Source organism: Anabrus simplex, chromosome 1, assembly GCF_040414725.1.
Source record: "Anabrus simplex isolate iqAnaSimp1 chromosome 1, ASM4041472v1, whole genome shotgun sequence".
NCBI lineage: Eukaryota > Metazoa > Arthropoda > Insecta > Orthoptera > Tettigoniidae > Anabrus > Anabrus simplex.
This window is the reverse complement of record NC_090265.1, coordinates 1,083,129,551-1,083,143,443: the sequence shown is the minus strand read 5'-3', so window position 1 is coordinate 1,083,143,443 and position 13,893 is coordinate 1,083,129,551. Positions and strand designations below refer to the sequence as shown.

General features: G+C 38.8%; 1 protein-coding gene across 1 annotated transcript in view; it reads right to left on the bottom strand.

Moving 5' to 3' along the window:
- The window catches only part of Mcm6 (minichromosome maintenance 6), a 121,355-nt gene that overhangs the window by 30,561 nt on the left and 76,901 nt on the right, over positions 1–13,893 (bottom strand). The window contains exons 11-12 of the mRNA XM_067137224.2: positions 5,520–5,672; positions 3,808–3,970 (exon numbers count right to left, since the gene is read on the bottom strand). Of these exons, the coding sequence (XP_066993325.2) occupies positions 3,808–3,970; positions 5,520–5,672 (316 nt within the window). The remainder of the gene's footprint in view (positions 1–3,807; positions 3,971–5,519; positions 5,673–13,893) is intronic.

Sequence of the window (13,893 nt, the reverse complement as noted above, 5' to 3'; positions counted from 1 at the left end):
CCTGTTCCACGTATCTTTACAATACGAAGATCCATCCCGAAAATATTCCTATTTATAAAACTTAATATTACTAAGCGTCAGGTAGAGTAGATGCTTTATAACTCTGCTACTAAGTAGCCATGACCTTTCTAAGAATTCGAAGGCTGGCATGTTTTGATGCTATTCTGCAGATTTGAGAAACGTTTTTGTAGAGGATAATAGAATGTCATTCTCTCTTCACTATTTCCTGAGATCCAGTGATGTTACACAGAGACACTGTACAACCGGTCGGCGCAGCTAGCGATGAATGATAAAGAGGCAGTAGTTTATTGTCAACGAGTTTTGTGTGTGTGTGTGGGCATGAAAAGAAGCAGCGTGGTTACCGTGGTAGTTGCCAGTGGTATCCATCAACTTACTGTTAGGCCGCAAATCCAAGGCAACCCTTGAGTTTTCGCATGAGATTCTGAGAAAAATAAAGTCTTGGATTCGGAGAAATACGGTATCACTCCAGAGGCTCTGTGACGAACACTTCAGTTTTCTTCTTCAAACAGCATAATCTAACCTAACTGTGTATGTATCTTGAAAACATATTTCGAAGGCATGTAGAGAAATTAAACCTCCTCGCTAAAAATTTACATGAGAATAACCTTTCCGAACTTTAACTAGACGCGAGAAAATATAAACTATCCTCTGAAATCAGTGATGAACTCTGCCATATCTTGAGCTGGATCACATTCTTACTTAATTTCAGTATATAAAATTAAAATTAAGAGATCGCTTACTTCAGCCATTATTTTTAACAAGTTAATACCTGTTATCGGACACGTTACTTACGCATTTATTACGAAAACATGCTCTCATTCATTTTCATTTTTCTTTACGGGACAGCAGTTGACGGGTATTACTAATCGACTCCGACAATGCTTTCGGTGATCGGGCTCTCGCTGTAACCTTGGGATAACACACATTTTAATATAGGAATTTTGAAGGGACGGACAAAAATGATAGTTATAACGGGGTTCTCGTTATATACCATACTTCTACTGTATTAAATACAGAACAACCTTCCTCCAGAGATCATTTAGGCAACAGCAAAAACTGCATAAAATCCATCCATCGATTCTAGAGTCATAATCAGACACCAATACACGCAAACAGACATTGAGTTTTATATATACAGTAGACGCTTGATTTCAAACGGTTGACAGGGGACATCCTTCACTCCACGTTATAGTGTAAAATGGTAAATGGAAAATGACAAACAGCACAACAGGTTGGAAAAAATAATAGGCTACAAGAAAATTATTTTATGAAAGTCACCGTACCTAAATCACACACATTCAATATACCGTATTTACGCAAATAATCCCCGCAATTTTTTTTTAAATTTTGAGGCACGAAATTGAGGTGCGGGATTTATTTGTGTCAAGGTTGCGAACACGCTCCTGGCTCACCTAGTTTTCAATGCTAAGTGTACAGTTATGCTTTGTGCAACTGTAGAAGAAAACTGTCCCCATATGTCATATTTAAACAGAAAACAATTCAGACTTTTAATTCTAAACTGACTTTACATTTTTTTTAAATACTACCGTATTTTACAGAGTAATTTAAATTCAAAATTTCTTCACGTCATGATAGAACGCGTCTTCGGGAACATGCAGGAGTAGCTTTCTGCACTTTCACTCACTTCGGTGTGTCTATAATGTGTTTCATAGTTGAAAATAGAGTGAAATCATAATTCTTTTGTATTCAGCATTTTAAGGAACGCCACAATATCACGTAGCAGGCAGTACGCAGAAAAGCAGGACGTGAAAACTGGCGAGGGTTGGCATTTCTGAATTACATTACATAATTGAAAGTCTGATTTCTGTATTACAAAGACTTCGAATTATTGAGGTTTTACTGTATCGCAAAACTAACATCAGATTTTGCCGGTGTGTCTATTTCAAGTTTTTACATTGCGTGAAAAGAATTATCCACCACTGGTTGTGTTATTGTCCAGTAAAAAAAGACCACGTGTGAGAAGTGTTTTAGACGTGGAGTGTGACGAACTTGTAAGTAATTTAGGAGTGATGCAAGAGACAACGAATCTTCCCATCTACAGGGAATCGAGCCTATTGCAAGTTCAGATTAATGAAATACCCGTCACGTAAGTAGGCTTACTTGCTAATTTTTATTATACATGTTCATATTTGCGTAAAGACCACGTGAACTTCTTGGAGTAATACGAAATGTTTGTTTAAGCCTACGTTACTCTTTCGATGGAAGGAATTTTAGTTCATTTCATTTGTTTTTCAAAATGAGCCTTCCTAAAATGAGGGTGCGGGCATTATTCAATGGCCGGGATTATTTGAGTAAACATGGTTCCATTCTTTGCACAATCATGTTCAATTTATTGTTCAGAGTACAGTACTTATTTTTTTCTTTTTTTGTGACATCACAGCACCAGCACTGAACTCAAGACTTAACTAGGAGATTGTCTGACAAAAGCTACGAGGGGCGTACTATATGCTTTTACACTTTGTTTTTTGTATGTCCGGGTAGGTTCACATTTCTTGTTCCAGCGTTTGGTAGCAGCACACGTACAGGGGCCAACGAATGCACTCGTCATAGCCATTTCATAACAACACTGTCAGCGTAGTAGCAAACTACATGGAAAGCAACCGTCAAGGACAGTGCTATATGACTTGATTCCTATGGAAAGAAGGCGTGACCACTGCATTAATTCATCAGTGCTTGCTGGCAGTCTAAAGAGAACATGCGCCATCATGGAAAACAGTTTACAACTATGTGGAAGGTTGGAAAACAAGGCTCATGGTAATAGAGCCATGTCTCATCACCAGTCACAAGCCTAGCCATGAAGTCGACTGGATCTTGATCATGGCGTTGCAAAAGGTCTCAGCACACATTCACACACCTCTGCTTTTCGTCTGCAGACGAGAGTCTAGGCACCCACGTGGATGACACCTTCCTCAACTGAAAGTGGCCGTGTGCGATCCGCTGCAGGGTGTTTCGGCTAATTCCCGCCGCTGCCCCCATTTCCGTAAATGTGATGCATTTGTTTCCTTGGATATCCTCTTCAACCCTGGCAATGTTGGCTGGTGTTGACACTGTCGCATTCCTTCCAGAACTGGTTCCCTTGTCCATTGATGTGCACCCTGTTTTCCAACCTTCCACCCACTTGTAAACTGTTTTCCGTGATGGCACACGTTCTCCACAGACTGCCACCAAGTGACAATGAATTTCTGCAGTGATCATGCCTTCTTTCCATAGGAACCAAGTCCTACAGCGCTGTCTCTGATGGTTGCTTTTCATGTTGTCTGCTCCTATGCTGACAGCGTTGTTATGAAATGGCTATGACGAGTGCATTCATTGAACCCTGTGCGTGTACTACTACAAAACGGTGGAATAAAACACAAGTTACACATCACCACCTTTAAAAGTGAAATGTGAACCATACCCGGATGTACAAAAAATTAAATTGTAAAACAATATAGTATGCCCTTCGTAAAAACTAACACAGTACAACAGAGGGGTGGCAGTGGGCTCTCCATATTCTGGAGTATCCTAAAGAAGAGGGCACTGCATTTAACGAGTAAGGAAAGAGAAAGGCAGTAAGAAACAGTTAACATGCTTCCTAGGTCCTGAATACCAATTGAATATCCCTCGTACTTTAGTGGAGGAAATATGAGAAATATTTCAAAACTACAATTATGAAATAATGGTCACGCTAAGTTGGTGTAAGGACTAGAGGAATAATGCTGAAAGACTTTTGGGCATGCTTTGATCTTTGCTTAAGTAGACATCAGAAAGTGAAGGACATCCCACCTTGACTCTCTGCAGGTTGTTCTTCATTTGTAGGTGTGTTCTCTATATCCATTGGCTCATCCTCCACTCCCTCCTCCTCATCCAAGTGTATGTCAGGCTGCTCCACACGAATGATAGACTTATTGAGCAGACGGTACGCCTCCACTGCATGTTTCTCCAGCACCTACAACAGTACATTAAAACTTTGAAGGCAAGGTAGTCATAACACACTTAATAGAAATGAGTCTAAGGAAATAGAATAACTGGAAAAATTTGAATTTACATAAAAAAATCAAGTACATTACCTATATGATACCTCTGAGCTTTCAAATTGTTGTTTTCTTTTCCTTTCTTCCAGTACATCTTATACTTAGTACTGGGCTATTCCTATCTGATGAACCACCATGCTCGCCTACGGTTAGAGTGAAAGACTACAAGTCACCAGATCTGCCACAAATTTCTGTAAGACATTTTTACTTGGGTTAATTTTGCCCAATGAAACCACTTCACTGCTACATAATCTAAAAACTTCTTTATAATATGGTTAACGACAAGAAAATACCACCTTGAAAATAACAACGACAAAGTGATTCTATATAGTACTAACTACATTGTTATGGTTTTTGGAAATCCACCTTGTAGGTAACTGCATATAACTTCTGATACTTCAATAAGGTGAAGAATAAGATGATTCAATGAGCCACAGCTGTGAGAGCATGAAACTTGTAGAGAGACGGGTTGATACCGAGCAAGTGGCTCGTGCTTTGGGTCATGTAGCTATCAGCTTGCAGTAGGAAGATCCAATTGTCGGTAGCTCTGAAGATGGTTATCTGTGGCTTCCATTTTCACACCAGGCAAATCTTGGGACTGTACCTTTCTCACGGCCACAGTCGCTTCCTTCCCACTTCCCACTTAATAGGTTTACCTACTCCTTTAGAATTGCAGTCTAATATCATTATTGACTATAAAGCCTGGAAGGGGAGAAAATTCTCCTAAATAAATTTACAGTTTACCGCCTATAATCTCAGCCACCCTACTGCAACAATGACTTTTTTCAACTAATCATAAGGATGTTGGAACATTATACTTCATTTTTGGTGCCTGAGCAGGAATGGTCGCCATAAGATCTATCTGGGTCGGTGCGATGTTCAGCAATTTTTTTTTAAATTTAAAAAGTTGACTCTCTATCATTTTTTTTGTCATAAGGAGTGTAATGCTCCAGTGAACTTCTATTCAAAAGTAGAATTTTTAAAAAGTGGTGAAAGAACATTAGCCCACTTTGGCCATCTACAAGGTTATTAGTATTACTAAACACTTACCATGCCTTCGCTGGCAGGACCTAGTGTTTACAGTGCACTATGTCTTCTGATATGGGCTAGACCAATTTTGTTACTTTCATTGATCTGTCTCTGTCTTATCCTTGGCTTTGACTATATGAAAGTGACTGAGGTATGAGCGATGCTAGTAATGCCATTCCTTCTGCAGCCAGTCCCTGCTATGAATGGTGTGAAAATGTTGCTCATAGGGTCGGTTGGTGCATGCATTTCAGTGGGCTTGGCAGATTGATATGTAATAGCAACTTCTGGCTCGGTGAGGAAAGCGACGGGAAACTACCTCACTCCTCATTTCCCTAGTACGCCTCTTCAATGATGCCTAGGCCATCTATGACAGCTGATGGCAGAGCTGTTGAGGATCCAACCAGCCTTAGGGCTGAAGACTGAACAAACACTTACCTCTTCGGAGCATTCCATTTTTGCCATTGCCTCCGAGAGACGTATCATACTCTCTAATTGCCGCACAGTTATCCTCCATGTTGACTTGGTGCTCCCTGCACCGTCTCGCTGTCGCAGCTTTGTGTACTGCTCTACAAGAATAGATGCAGCCTCCTATGAAAATAAAAAAAAAAGAAACAAATTTAAATATTGTTTCAAGAAAATAACAGTTGCAGTGCCACTCTGCTGTTGCATTCTTCACTGGCACCAATCAAGTGTAGTTTCACAATTCACAATCTGTGCATGCACAAACAGATGTTGGCATTTGTTGCATTTCTTGACACTGGATTTCTTATAGCTGCCCTAGTTGAAAAAAAAAAAAAAAAAAACACCAGTATCTTTACAGCTGCAATTACAGCCCATTTTAAATGTTACACAATGTTCTTCAAGCACATTTCAATTTTAAATTTCTGTAAACCACATTTCCCAGATATCTGAACACATAATGTATAGGGGAGGTTAGAAAAAGTGTCAAAAATTAATTTAATACTAGATTGCTGATGAGCTCAGCAATTTTGGACCACTTCATTTCTGACTACTCTGGAAGGAGTAACAGTTATTTTGCAACCATTTTATAAGACATCTGTCTGCTTGCAACTATTGTGTACAAACACTCATTTTCTCCAGCCCTAATAGTTATCCACTCTAGATATATTCACATTACAGTAAATGCAATTACTACTTCTATTCCAGTCACCTCCAAGATCTCATGTAGTTTAGTCATTTCACCATTATCAAAAGTAATAAAGAAGGGCTTGATCTTAATTTGCATCCCTTCCTCCTTAATATTCTTTTTCTTAAATGACAATAAATTCACATACTACTTTATATAGTTTTTCTTCATACCTGCTTCTATGACAATCAAGGAGAAGTTAATATTAAGGGTGGAAATTATGGATGTTGAACTTTTTAGCAAGGAAAATTTCACGGTAGAATCCCTTCATTAATTAATCTCATGGGGATTTGATATCTGCTCCTTAAATACGGGTTTTCCTTAAAAAGGGTTTCTAGTGAAAAATGCAATAATTCATTAACCCCTCAACAAAGTATTTATTTTTCACCTGTTGACTAATTTAATTTGGTAATTTTCCCCTCAAGTATGAACATTTTTTCACTAGGGCCTAATGTCAAACACCTACCTAAACACACTCTAGCCACCCGCAGCCCCCTCCACTACGCTATCACTGTCAGTTCTGATAGTTCATTTATCAGAAAAGAAATGTTTAAAAAATTATTCTTCTTCCTTCTATATTGGCCTTTGCATAGCACTACATCCAGATGCTAAAAAATATCCATAGGTGCAGAGCTATCCTCGAAGTACAAATGCCAACCAGTATCTGCAGAAATAAGATCCTTTCGTGCTATTTCAAACTTTACCCACTCTGTTTCAATGTCCATAATGTCACTGTCACTTATGCCATCTTCTGCGTCATTGCCAACACTCAGATCACTAAAATAACTGCTGCTATCAGCAACACTGTCTTCTGAATCTAACAACATATGCACAATAGCGGAAATGGCGTAATTAGAACATTATCATATAAAGACCATATGCAGGAAAATAAAATACAAAATTGATAGGGAATTACATCTTAAGGTTGTTCCGAATCTGTGTCACATTTCATTGGTTAACACATTTACGCCCGTATCTGAGTTATTGCCTATAGCGCTTGACCATGCTGTGGACCATATCCGAGTTAGCCCGGATAAGCGCAACCTTGAACTGGAGCCGTTTCTACGCAGCTGGGGTCTATTTCGGTCACAAATATGTGCGAGAGAGATGACGGTAATACCCTTATGAATGCTTCTACTCACCAGAAACCACATGGCCACGGCGATTTATAGTGGTTCTGAGGACAAAAGTAAACTGAAATGCATTTTTTTTTTTTTTGGTTTCTGAAGGTAGCCTAGCGCTGGCCCAACTTGCTGCGTAGTTGGTTTGTGATTGCACAGGCGCGTGTATAATCGCGTTCTGAAGTGTAACCATGGCACGTAGGAACAATATAAATGATGCAAGTGGTGCGAATTTACAAAGCACAGTTTTCAGCTGCTTGAAAATTATCTTGGCCTGGGGTATACAGTCTATATGGACAATTATTACAATAGCGTTGGAATCGCAAAACAATTACCGGAACAGAACACTACCATATGTGGAACAATACGGTCAAATAGGGGTGTACCAAATGATCTAAAGGAACACCAGGCAATTCTCAAACGGGGGGGGAGGAAAAAGTGAACCCGATATACAAGCACAGTCACCTCTCTCCGACATCTCAGCTCCATCTACTTCATCAGCTCCAAGTCAATGTCCCACGATTTTGCTGCAAAAAAGGGCACCGGCTAGGGATCCACCATTTAGGTTAGATGGGAAGAGAAAAGAGCATATTCTCTTGTAATTGTGACCTAATGATAGATCAAGAATGTAACAACAATGTAGCATTTAAAAGTGTTGGAGAGGTTAGGTTGTGGCATGAGAGATATGGACATGTTCATTCTGGAACTTTGTTTAAATTGCCTATGTTAGAATTGAAAAGAAGTAATGATATTAATACTTGTTCTGTATGCATTCAGGGGAAACTAAGTAACAAGGGAGTACCTAAGTCTTGTGAGTGTAAGGGAGAAAAACCACTTGATGTTGTGCACACTGATGTAATTGGAAAAATTAGTCCATCATCACTTGAGAAAGCTCAATATGTTGTAACTATGATTGATGAATACTCCAGATATAATGTGGCTGTATGTGTGAAAAACAAGGATGAAGTGTTCGAGGTGTATAATAGGTATCAGGCAAATGCAGAAAAGTTAGAAGGTGTAGGAATTAAGGTAGTGCAATCTGACAATAGTACAGAGTATACATGTAGCAGGTTTCAAGCACAATTGCAAAAGTGTGGTATTACTCATAGGAGGTCTTTACCGTACACTCCACAACAAAATAGTTTAGCAGAGAGGCATAATAGAATGATGTTTGATACTGTTAGATGTCTGTGGATCCAGTCTGGGTTACCAAAAGAATTTTGGGGAGAAGCGGTAAAGACTGCAGTGTACTTAACAAATGGTGCCCATCCTCAGCAATAAATTTTCAGATACCGTATGAACTGTGGTTCAATAGGAAGCTGGATCAGGAAGAAATAGGTAGATTGAAAGTATTTGGATGTCAGGCGTGGGCTGTGAGGGCAGACAGCAGGAAGTTAGATCCCAGAGCAGAGTCATGCGTTATGGTAGGGTACGAAGCAGGTACTAAAGATGGATATAGATTATGGAGTCTTGAAAGGAAAAAGGTAATAGTGAGGAGAAATGTGGTATTTGAGGAGCAGATATTTCCCTTTAAGGTGAAAAGTCCTGGAATTGATATTATGGAAAAGATAAATGTACCAAAGGAAGAGGGTAGTGAAACATACTTTGACATACTGTGCACTGAAGATTCAGAAATAAAATTAGGGACTGAGTTAGACACAGAGGAGGACGGAGAGGCTGTTGAGTCAACGACCGGAGAGGAACAACTAGAGGTTGAGTCTATAGCAATACAAAAGCCAGGGAGTAATCTGAGAAGGTCAATAAGACAGAGGAAAGGTGAGACTTGTGCAGATTGTAAGGCAGTGATGGAAGTTAGACATGCGAATGTAGTGGAAAATGAACAGTTGAGGAGGTTATGTCAAGCCAAGAGTCTGCTAACTGGATGGAAGCCATGAAAGTGGTGATCAATGAGATGAGAAAGAAGGATGTTTAGGAAATTGAATCAGTCATTTAAGAAAGGGCACATGTCCAAATTGTCGTTTTTTTTTTTTTTTTTTCAGATTAACATTCCTTTCATCCGAGCGCACCTTGTCACAAAAGAAAGGTCACTTATCCAGCCAGTAACATGCTGATATTTAAGGTTCATTTGGGTGTTGTTTGGAAGTCATTTAAGAAAAGGCACATGTCCCTGGATAAGTGCCCTTTCTTGAATGACTTCTTTGCTTACCGGAAGGAACATCTGCCTGTTCTGCCTGAAGAAAACTGCATTAGAATGCAAGAGTAATCCAGAAATACTAGGACTGTGTTTTGATTACTATCAAAACCTTCCCCTGCCTAAAATACCAGTGCAGGGCATATTCCACATGCGACAGCTTTGGGTGAACACGTTTGGCATTCACAATATGCAAACAAATTCGTCAGTGTCGTATGTTTACCACGAAGGTAGGCCCAAAGCTCGTAAAGGTGGCAATGAATTGCGTAGTTTTTTTGTTAGACTATATCCAAACATGTATACCAAACAGTGTAAAATAACGTCGACTGTTCTCTGATGGCGCTGTAGGGCAGAACAAAAATCATACAGTGATCCGATTATGTGCAGCACTTGTTGACATGAAGCGATTTGAAACCATTCATCATTACTTCCCTATGCGAGGGCACTCATGCAATGCCTGTGATAGAGATTTTGCTATCATAAAACGAGGTGTTAAAAAATTGATCGAATTTATGATGTGAAACAATATTGTGAAATCATCTTACGGGCAACTAAACGTCATGACAAGTTCACCATCATTCTGGTAGAGATGAGTGGTATTCTTAACTTTACTGCATGGTGGTCGAAATTTTATAAGAGGGGAAGGTTGTCTGATGAATCTCAAGGAAGAGGAGTGCCTACCAACTTGAAAATTCGTTTCCAGACAGCATCATTCATCTTATTATTGTCAATAGGAATTAGTTCGTGTAGGCTAATTCGTTAGGAAGCTGAACGTTGCCGTGTAGATGCAAACGGAAGGTGTGTTCAATAAGGCCATTGATGAACTGTTTTGTCCGTACGGTTTCCGGATCATTGGCAGAGTAAAGAAATTGCTTGAATGATGTTTTTTGCTCCTCCTGAAAAGTTGCGTTTGTGGACATGTGCTCTTTCTTAAATGACTGATTCAATTGTAAAAAGACCAGAAAATGTCACAATAATTAGTTCTAAGTGGGTGTTTTCATTGAAATATGACAGTGAGAGTAACATCCAGAAATATAAGGCTAGGTTGGTTGCTCAAGGTTTTAAGAGAGAGATGAACCTTACTTATGATAAAACATTTAGTCCTGTTATAAAGAGGAAAACAATGAGACTGTTAATAGGTATTGCAGTACGTAAAGGCTGGACTGTAGAACATCTAGATGTAACTGGTGCTTCCTTAACACATGGGTGACGAGCCCCGAGAAATCTCGTAGTACGCTCGCCAGCGGTAGGTGACGGGCTCCGAGAAATCTCTGTTTTATTCACGACATTGTTTTCGGTCTTCCTGTGACATCTCTTGACCATATATTGAACTATTTCGGACTTGCACATTGAGTAGAACAAATCGTAGATGTATATCTGCCACTTTTCTTTTATTCACGGCCTCTTTTATTCTTTGATTTAGTTTTGAAACGTCGGCTTTCTCTCTGCCGGTTCAGTCAATGACAAGATGGAGCGCCTGCGGAATACGGTGTTAGCTGACGATGATATTTTAGAAGAATTACATGCCGATGATTGTTCAAATGGATATAGTGATAATGAATTAGTGGAAACTGAATGTGAGGGTGATAGTGGAAGTGATACTCAAGCATCTACACGCCGTCATTTACCTAGTGTGCTTAATTATTCAAGTGACTCTGACGACGACAACGATGTAAACATTAATGATGTGTTAGGAACTGACGCTGAAGATGGTTTTGTAAAGGCAGATCCACTACTAATAGGGGCATTGGAGAGTACTCATACCAACTTTAAATATAAAATCTTGACTGGTTTAATTTTTATGTACATTTTTATAATCAAGTGCACCCTAGTATGCTTAGTAGGAAAATGTCCGGTCCACAGGGTATGTGACAAGCTCAAGCATCTGGTCAGCAATGTGTTGAATTGTGAAATCAGTTGTACTGTATACATGGAAAAACCAAAATTGTTCGTAGAAAAAGATGTCCAAAACTATGTATGTAAATTGAAGAAAGCATCTATGGACTACCTAATTCGAGTAAAAACTGGAACGCTTGTGTTGGTGCTATAATTAGAAGACTAGATTTTACGAGATGTGTCAAAGAACCATGTGTGTATGTAAAGGAGTGTTGTATTATTGGCTTGTAGGTTGACGACATAACTGCAACAGGTGACAAAGAGGTTGTTAAGTTGGTTAAAATAAGGTTGGCTGATGTGTTAGAGATTAAAGATCTAGGAAAAGCAACAAACATACTGTCTATAAAAATAGAACAGACAAAAGAAGGGGTTATGTTGAGTCAAAGTTTGTACATTGACAAATTACTTGCTGATTTTTCCATGAGTGACTGTAAACTGAGTAAGACTATTTTACCAAGTGGGTATTCAACAGCTGAAAATGATGAGCAGGAATTTGATTGTACCATTTATCGCAGTGCAGTAGGAAGTTTACTATATGTGTCAAATAATACTAGACCTGACACTGCATTTGCGGTGAGTAAAGTTAGTCAAAATTGTCAAAAACCTAAAATTAAAGATTGGAAAGAAGTGAAGCATATCATGAGATATCTATGTGGTTCTAGAGATTTAAACTTGTGTTTCAAAAATTGTGAGGAGTCAGTACAAGTGTTCTGTGATGCAGATTGGGGAGGAGATACTGAGTCTAGAAGACCAGTGAGTGGGTATGTAACCACAGTGGCAGGGGGAGCAGTATCATGCATACCTGCCAACTTTTAGAAATCAAAAATAGGAAGATTTTTTAATTCTTGGATTTCATCAAGTGTATTGCACCACGGTCTCGGTAAAAAGAGGACAAGATAAAAGGCATATATATCTACAGTTACAATGCGAATTAACCATTACATTTAAAATCTTAAACTAAGAAAACACAAACGATTGCAAGAAAACGTACCTAATAATCATTCTCATTTATGACACATACATACGAATAGTAACATTTAGACAGATAAGTCAAGAACTGACTACAACTTACCACATGGTGAAGAATATACACATGTAGGTGATACAGAGACTGCTGTGTTTACTTGTTTAGCATTGAACTGGCAGCTAACTTTGCCCTCTTCAACAATGCACTGTCATACTGCTGCTCATAACACTTTCCACTTAGACTTGATTTGACCACCAACAGTTTACTGAGATTTTCGTCATTCAGAGATGATCGGAATTGTGTCCTCGTCTTTTTTACCTGGCTGAACAATCTTTCACACTCGGCATTGCTGTGTGGAATTGTCAATATTGAGAGCATTACTTTTGCGATTCTATCATATTTGAAACACCCATCTGCACCTCGTATATCCCCTATAGCAGACCAAGAACAATCTACTCTTTCTCCTTGCACAACAGACAATGGTAAATCCTCCACTTGGAGAGCACAAAACTGGCACTGTAATGCATCCATTGCTTCTTGTTCATCTTCACCATCTTTCACTGGCAATATAACAGGAAACTTTGAAACAAAATACTTTACAGCATTGAAGGAAGAAGCCTGCAAATAATTTATCTGAGCTACTTGAGCATTAACAAAAACACCACTATTCAAATTAAATTTATGAATAATATAATCACAAACTGCAATAAAATAGTTCCTGACGTGCAAATAAAAGTTTTTCTTCTCCTCAGGTGCCAGATTTTCTACAAGACGAGATGTTGAACAGCCAATTACTAAATCATCATCAGCTTTCTGACTCTCTCTCGTGTGATAGACTACTTCTAAAACTGTAGGATATTTTTTTTATAAAACCTACACAGAATGTCCTTCAACATATCCATCAGCACTGATCTTATGACATGAATGTGAGGTGCTTGCGACTGAAGAACTTTATTAGTTTTCTCAAATGTAGGGATGATAAATGCGAGAAATGAGCAAAATGCTTTATTAAAGTTTGAAGACAGAAAAAGAAATAGTCTCTCCTCTCGTGAAATACTGGCAGTGCAACTAGACTCCTTTATTTTCTTCACAGATGGAGATGAACTACTCTCCGCCTTCCTTTTTCCAGAAATAACAGAAGCTTGGTCTTGTACTCTACTGACACAAGGACCACATTCCATTTCTGTATCTTCATGTGCCTTTAGCTTGGGAATTTGGAAATACTTCAGAGATGTATCTGTGCTATTGGACCGTTTTACCTCATCCTTAAAAAAACTCTGAAGTGGCTCCCACTCTGAAATCAATCTTTCCAAACATTTCCCCAAGGATAACCAGCGTGTACACACATGCTTTAATATTTTTCTAACATCAGTTTGGTACAAAGCTTGATACATTTTGAGATGATCTTTTCTCTTTGAGCTTTTGTCTAAATAATAATAAATATGAATTAGCATCTCATCAATTTTGACAGGAAGGGAGTCTGCACCCTTCATGGCAGCCAAATTAATTAAATGACATGGGCATCC